The sequence below is a fragment of the Helianthus annuus genome, chromosome 14 (assembly GCF_002127325.2).
Source record: "Helianthus annuus cultivar XRQ/B chromosome 14, HanXRQr2.0-SUNRISE, whole genome shotgun sequence".
In the NCBI taxonomy this organism is placed as follows: Eukaryota; Viridiplantae; Streptophyta; class Magnoliopsida; order Asterales; family Asteraceae; genus Helianthus; species Helianthus annuus.
This window is the reverse complement of record NC_035446.2, coordinates 57,179,457-57,187,143: the sequence shown is the minus strand read 5'-3', so window position 1 is coordinate 57,187,143 and position 7,687 is coordinate 57,179,457. Positions and strand designations below refer to the sequence as shown.

The following is a 7,687-nucleotide window of genomic DNA, read 5'->3' as shown; positions in this document are numbered from 1 at the left end:
CAAATTTAACTAGGCGGGTTAATATCCCGCTCATTATTTAGGGTTTTGATTGAAAACAGGGTCCGCGATAGGCGTGGTTACCAAAATTAGGTTAGAGAATTGAAAAGCTATTGTAATTGACAAAGTGGAGTCAAAATCATCGACCCTGGAATAAACTCGCTTTAGCAATGGCTCTTCTTTCTAAGAGCATGTTTGGCTAAGCTTTTCCAACCAACTTATTGACTTATTAACTTAATCAAATAGCTAATAAGGAGTTTTAGTGTTTGGCAAATGGAAAAGTACGTTTCAAAATGACTTTTTGAGAAGGAGAAAAAGTCATCAAAAAGTCACTTTTGAAAAGTTAGAATATTATGACTTTTTGAACTAACTTATTAACTTACTAGCTTTTAGTCATTTTACATCAATAAGCTAAGCCAAACACTTTTTAAAAAACAACTTATTGACTTATTGGTTTTTCCCACCCAATAAGCTAATTCAAACACTTTTTTTAAAAACTACTTTTCAAAAAGTAATAAGTTCAATAAGTACTTTACCAAGAGTCCTTTTTAACTTAAATAAGCTTAGCCATGCCCTAAGCTAGTGAACAAAACTTCTGAAACTTCTCTCATCCTCCATCTGGTGCCTCCAGTTCTGAAGCTCTCAAATGGAAACGCAAGGTACATCGTGAGTGTTTGGCATTCCTTCTCAAAACGACTTCTTAACTTATATAAGTCATAAGTGAGAAGTCAGAAATTCTGACTTCTCAAAAATGACTTCTCACACACACAAAATCCTCTAAAATAAGCTAACCCAAACACTCAAGAAACAACTTATTAACTTTTATAAGTTAATAAGTCATAAGTTGCTCCAAAATAAGCTAACCCAAACACCCCCGATCGTCTCATCTCTTCCCATTCACAACATATAGATCTTGCAGAAACCGTCAGCTGTCGAAATTAGCTTCGATGAACGATGTGAACAAACCTTCAGTTGAATCGAAAATATCTTCGATTTAGGTCAAAGTGACGTCACTGAGTTGTTATTGATTTATTGCATAGTTTGTGATTCTGTTTGTATTTATAAGTTATAACATCTTCCTCTTGCAAAAACTGTCAGGTGAATCTGAATTAGCTTCGAGTTAGGTTAAAGTTACATCACTGAGTTGTTATTGTTATTGACTTATTGTCAAGTGAATGGTTATTTCACAACCACACGACAAGACGAATACGAATAGAATTGGTTATGTTTCTACTTTCTATTGATTTGAATGATAACAAATAAGAAATTGATATAGATAAGAATAGAGAAGGGGATGAGAAGAACATATATATCAGATTAGGGGATGGGAAGAAAAAGCTAAACAACATTCCAGTATTCATTCATAATCCCTACGATCTCTCTCTCTATGTTCCTTTTATCCTGCGATGAAACTCTCACCACCCCTTTAACGTGTTGGTCCTCATGGACTAGGCTACCTGATTGGATCATTTGGTTCACATCCATTAAGTCATAACCCATTGCATAGTTTGTGATGATAGATGTGAACATTTAGGGATTCTGTTTGTAAATCTGCAATACAGGCAAAAGAGTGAAAACAAGAGATTCTGAGACTCAAACAAGATCTTGAAGAGAATCTCTTTGTGTGTGTATGTTAGACAAATCTATATGTTTCAGTTCCATTCTAGATGACGTGTAATTTGTGCAGATGGAATGCATCATGAAGTGTTCCCGGGGAGTTCATCTTGCAAATGCTATTTCTTCGACAATTTAGGGAAATTGAGCCCTACTGAGATATCTGGAGATGGATTTGATGGGAGATTTAAGGACGTGTTACGTTGCAGATTTCTTAGACAACGTTACATAAAGTTGTGTAGGTTAGCTGGAATCTAGACACATTTGGGGATTTTGTAGTTATGAGGAGTAATGGACAACCTGTATATAATTTTTGTGTCACGGTTGACGCTGCTACCATGGCTATTACACATGTTATAAGGTAATACCAAACTTTAGGCATCATTGCATTACAAGCATTTATCTTGGCTGATATTGTTAAACCCTTGGGCTCCAGGGCAGAAGAGCACTTACCTAATACACTAAGGCAAGCATTGATATATAAGGTAGTTTTTCTACTTTGATGGGCTTTTTTTCAAACTAACTTACTCCTGGTGCCACCATCATTCTTCCTGTTATATGTTACTTTGTCGTAGGCTTTGGGGTTCCCGATGCCTTCTTTTGCACACGTTTCATTGATTCTTGCCCCTGATCGGAGCAAATTGTCCAAAAGACATGGTGCAACTTCAGTAGGGCAGGTAGCTATCACCTGATAAATGTTTGTCATACATATATATTACTTTTTGTTGCTTATTAATTTTTTGACATTTGACAGTATAGGGAAATGGGGTATTTGCCTCAAGTGATTGTGAATTACCTAGCATTGTTAGGCTGGAGTGATGGGACTAATGATGAATTTTTTACTGGATCCGATGGGTTAGTACAATTGTACATATAATCTGATGTTATGCACATGGTGTATAGCTGATGAATGGGACTTTATCTAATTTTTTCGATTGACCGCGTCAACAAAAGTGGAGCCATATTTGATGCAGTAAAATTGAGGTGACATTGTGTTTACATGTTAATTTATCCTAGTGTTTTTTTATTTTCTTCCAAAAGGTGTCTGCTTTCAAATATTCATAACTATTACATTTTAAGAAAACATTATTTAGGTTGATGAATGGCCTGCATCAGAAGGGAGCAATGGAGGAGTGCTGGCATACTCAATGAATCAGAAGGGGTTTTCATACAAGTAAGACTTCTGTTCCCAAACAATCTCTTCATTCTATTTCAATTAGACCTGGCAGGGTTGGGTCGGGTCGGGTTATGGGTCAAATCGGGCTTGGGTCTAAACGGGTCAATTAAAAAAGGGGTTCGCGTTGAAACGGTTCGCGAAAAAAGGGGTTCAGGTCGAAACGGTTCGCGTCGAAACGGTACGGGTCGAAACGGTTTGCATCGAAACGGTTCGCGTTGGTTTGAAACGGTACAGATCAAAACGGTATGGTACGGCTCATTGATGGTCTTCGTCTTGCCAAATAACATTTCTGTAATTTTGCATCTGCTAATGAGCTATAATCGCCATCCTCCAAGTGACACTTGGGTCAGTAATGGCCTTGCCTAAATATGATATGAGTGTGTCATTAGTAATATCTGGAAACAGAGATTCTAGGTAAAATAAATGTTATTATCATGGAAGCTGAAAAAGTGTCACTTCAGCTATGTATAGAAATGGTGTTTAATAATTAACAGAACCAACTAACAAAAGATTATCACTAATATAAAAGCATAACTAACTCAAATGCTGTTGCAAGTGTATTCAAATGCTTAAAAAGTTAGAACTTCCTAATTTGTTATATTATGCATTTTAACAACTCAATATTAATGTTGTATATAGGATGCCTTTAAGCTCTTGGAGGGCGGAATGGACTTGATAACAGATGCCGACAAGTTACTTTTAGACTTGCTATCTTATCCTTTACATGCTACTCTATCAAGGTTACTTGCTGACCTTTTATGTACATTCAACGTTTAATCAGGGCCGGCCCTAGGCGTGGGCGAGGCCTGTTTTTCCAAGGGGCCAACAATTTTTTTATTTTTTTCATATAACCAAGCATTGAGTGAACCTATACATAAATTTTAAGTAATCTCTTACAATAAAGTAAATGAGTTTTACAGTGGGTAGGTCTTTTAGTTTAGTTATTAAACTGATAAGGTCCCGCGTTCAAGTCTGTCTACCAAGTTCCATTGCATTGGGATAAAAGTCCAACTAGGTGGCCCTGTGGTGTCCCTTACATTTTTACATGTACATTTTTATTTGGTTTTATGTGCATTCAGTTGGGTTTAGGTTGCTCTTTGGCCTTGGTTTTTAAGGGTGTTTTGGTTTTGGTTTGTTCCAACCAGTGCCTTACTAGTTTGCCTCTAAGTACTTGTTTTTGTTTTTATATTCAGGTTGTGTTTGGGTTCATATGTATGACATGATTTTCGGGCTGGGTTAGGCAATATTAGTGACCTGTGTGTACATAGCAGAGAAGACCCTGAGGTATTTTAATCCATTTAGACTAATAACTTTTGTGCATTTATATCGTTTCCCACTGTTATTATGTTTGTTTTGCGATGCTTGTTTTTTATTGTTAGGTTTGATGCTCTTAAATTAGTGAGAATGTTAAGGAATTTCATATTGATTTGATTACACATTCTTTATGGGTTGTTTCATACAAAAAAGTGTTTTTAAAATTAGGTATAATTTCCTTCTTAATATGTAAACAAACTGGAACATACTATTTAGCTTCTAGCACTTGAATTGTAGCTCACAATTGTATTTTGTTTTCTTTGCAACCAACTTGACCCATTATTATTTTTCGTTAATTCTGATTTCTTGATTCTATTCGTTGGTTGTTTTGTAGATTGAAAAGTTGAACTTAGTTATCAAGGAGCTCGTTAAGGAAAAAGAAAGGTTCAATGGAATTATTGCGGGGTTGTTGGCGAAAAAAAGAAAAAGATAAGGTGGATAAAGATGTTATGCTTGATAGGATGTCACAAATTGAAGCTATGTTAATAACTACAGTTTGAAGATAGGCTATAAACACTTGGTTTTAAATGTTTAGATGTTTATCTTATTTGGATAATTTTAATTATTTTATGTTTTAGTTGGTATTTTTTATATGCTTTGGAAAACGATATGTTTTATACAATTTTGGGATTTTATTAGACTTTTTTTATATTATTTGTAGTTTTATTGATATGTAATTTTGATGAAAATAGCATGGAGAAAAAAAAAAAGCTGAATTAAAAACCAATATTCCAAACCAAACCAATATTCCAGAAATGGTAGCAAATAAATGGTAGCAAATAAATGGTAGCAAATGTCGCAAATTGTGTAAAAAATGGTGGCTAAATGGTGGCAATATTGGTGGCTAAATGGTATCAAAACTTAAATGATGTGGCTAAATGGTGGCAATATTGGTGGCTAAATGGTATCAAAACTCGCAAATTGTGTAAAAAATGATGGCTAAATGGTGGCAATATCGGTGGCTAAATGGTATCAAAATGTGCAAAAACCGATGGCTAAATGGTGGCAATATTAGTGGCTAAATGATATGAAAACGCGTCATAACTCGGTGGCAAACTCGTGGCAAACAAGGCGGAGCGTAGCAAACATGAAGCGGTGGCAAATAATTTTGACCAATTTTATGGTGGTAAAAATAAGGTAGCAAAATATGAAAATGGTGGCTATTTGGTGGCAATTGACACGAGTGTTTTTGTCACCGTATTTTCGGTGGTAAACTGGTGACAACAAGGAAATTGCTACCTATAACAACCCGCACTTTCGTGCGTTGTTATTACTCATTATACTCGTTATGCCTAGCACCAGAGATTCGGATCATAATGTACCTATATCAGTTACATCGCTATATCGCAATATTTTCGCATATTCTATCACCATCACATCACATTGCACTTGCTGACAACCACGAAGGCGTCAAGTGAGGACCAATTCTACCCTCCTTGATAGCCGTGATGTGTCGCAGTGCAACTCATTACTTAAAACGCATTAACGTTTACGATGACATTAAGAGAGGACCTATTCTACCCTCCTCGATGACCGTGAAGCGTCGCAAAGAAATCGCATATTCGAATCAAGGCTCGGTTATTGTATCGCAACTTTGGATAATTAAAAATATAATATGAATACGTATATACGGCCCCTTATGAATAATTAAATATATAATAAATACATATATATCTATACGAAACGGTATAATCAAACTATCGCAACGCTTAACGATCGAAACGGAACGCCAAAACTCAGCTCACCGGAGGCATCTGATCGAATGGCACTTCGATCGGATGGCCATCCGATCAGACAGCCATCCGATCGAACAGCCAGCAGATCGGACAGCCAACCGATCGGACAGCCATCCGATCCAAAGCACCACTTCACCTCCCTTCTCCTCCTTTGCCTATAAATACCCCACTTGTCACATCAACAACAGTTGATGTGACTGCTCTTGTTCGACCAGACGCTGTTGGACCTTTATCTCTCGATTTCTCGTGATTCTCGTAAGTTTTCAACTCAAAACTTGAACTTCTTTGATCTACACGCACTTCTCCACATTTCTATCTTTTAAATCTCAACTTTTAACCGTGAAATAAATGGATTTGGGATGTTCTAGGGTGATGTCATCATGAAGTTCTTATGAACTTCAAATGTTGGCCTCATTCCATCAAGAACAACTCAGATCCGAAGGATTTCCACAAGAACAAACAACAATTTTCCACCGATCTACACATAATCATGACTGAAAGGATTGAAAGATGATTTTCCAACCCTCTTTCAACTCTTTTACACTCAAAGCACTCAAGACCGGTAGAATCGGAGCTTATACCGACCTTCTACTCATTTCTAGTGTCGTGTTGGTCCAAGATCTGATTCCTAACGAAGAGACGACCAATTTCGGGTTAAACATGGAAAAACCGTCAAGAACGGCCAGATCTGATGGAACGGGGTGGTTCCCGGCCGTTAGAACAAGTCGGACTAGATGAAAATTCAGTTGTTTAGCACGTCACAGCAACGTATCGACCAAAACCATCGAAAAACCTTACAACTTTGTCGAATACAGCTGGACAGGCCAGCCGATCGGACAGGCCAGCCGATCGGACAGGCCAGCCGATCGGACAGGCCAGCCGATCGGACAGGCTAGCCGATCGGGCAGCCCATCCGATCGGGTAGCAGCCCATCCGAACGGGCCGACATTCGATCGGATTATCATTCATTTCTTGGTTATCTCGCTATCATTTAACACGCTATCAAGCGCTCACGCAATCAGTTTGCAATCAGGGTATTCTCAGACACTTTCCCGCCAATCCAACCAAACTGTGTTAGTCTACCAAATACGCACTGTGAGTATACTTGAATCCCTTTTTATCGCATTTTTGGTGTAACATACGTTCCTAGCAAATCAAACGTATCAAACGAATTATTCAATCAATCAAATTATCACTTGCGAATAACTGTTATGCATAGATATACGTGATGCTAGTTGCATATGTGCTAGGACTTATACTCGCGACGTCCCACCACGACTAGTATAGTACTATTGCACCCGACGGGGTCTAGTTATGCCATCGAAGAATCGAGCATCAAGGACTTAGCTGGTAGTATCAGTTTTGTGAGTGTATATGTCGTGTATTACGTTTATGCATGTGGAAACTCGCAGCACCTTTTAATCTATTACGCTACTACATATCAAACCTGTATACTCGCCAATACTTTAGTATTGACATTATTTTAACGTATGTTGCAGGTTTAGTTGCAGTCTACATCAAATCAAGCTAGGAAGTCTAGAAACTCACTTAAAAGTCTATGTTGTCGGATTGTATTGTTCGAGAGGACAACAAATCTGTGATACCTTATGTGATTGTATGGTTTATTAGTATGGGATAATGAACACATTAAATATTGTCGCAATATAGTTGTTATGGATTCTCTTGAACAATCTGATTCGCATAGTGCCACGCCCCGATGATTTCGCCATCGGTTAGGGTGTGGCAGATTGGTATCAGAGCCATAACTATAGGGAATTAGGCAAGACTCAACCTAGTCCGGGTCGATGTCTTAGAAATGACCTAATCTATAGTCTAAGTACCAACAGGC

At 37.6% G+C, this 7,687-nt stretch overlaps 1 protein-coding gene across 1 annotated transcript; it reads left to right on the top strand.

Moving 5' to 3' along the window:
- The first annotated feature begins 643 nt into the window (after positions 1-643).
- On the top strand, positions 644-4,679 carry LOC110908342 (glutamate--tRNA ligase, chloroplastic/mitochondrial). The gene is made up of 11 exons (XM_035982960.1): positions 644-656; positions 1,685-1,806; positions 1,854-1,972; positions 2,048-2,096; positions 2,187-2,288; positions 2,366-2,487; positions 2,566-2,595; positions 2,728-2,785; positions 3,428-3,528; positions 3,982-4,072; positions 4,437-4,679. The coding sequence occupies exons 1-10, from the start codon at positions 644-646 to the stop codon at positions 4,004-4,006; spliced, it is 741 nt and encodes a 246-aa protein (XP_035838853.1). The 3' UTR covers positions 4,007-4,072; positions 4,437-4,679.
- Positions 4,680-7,687: the final 3,008 nt, after the last annotated feature.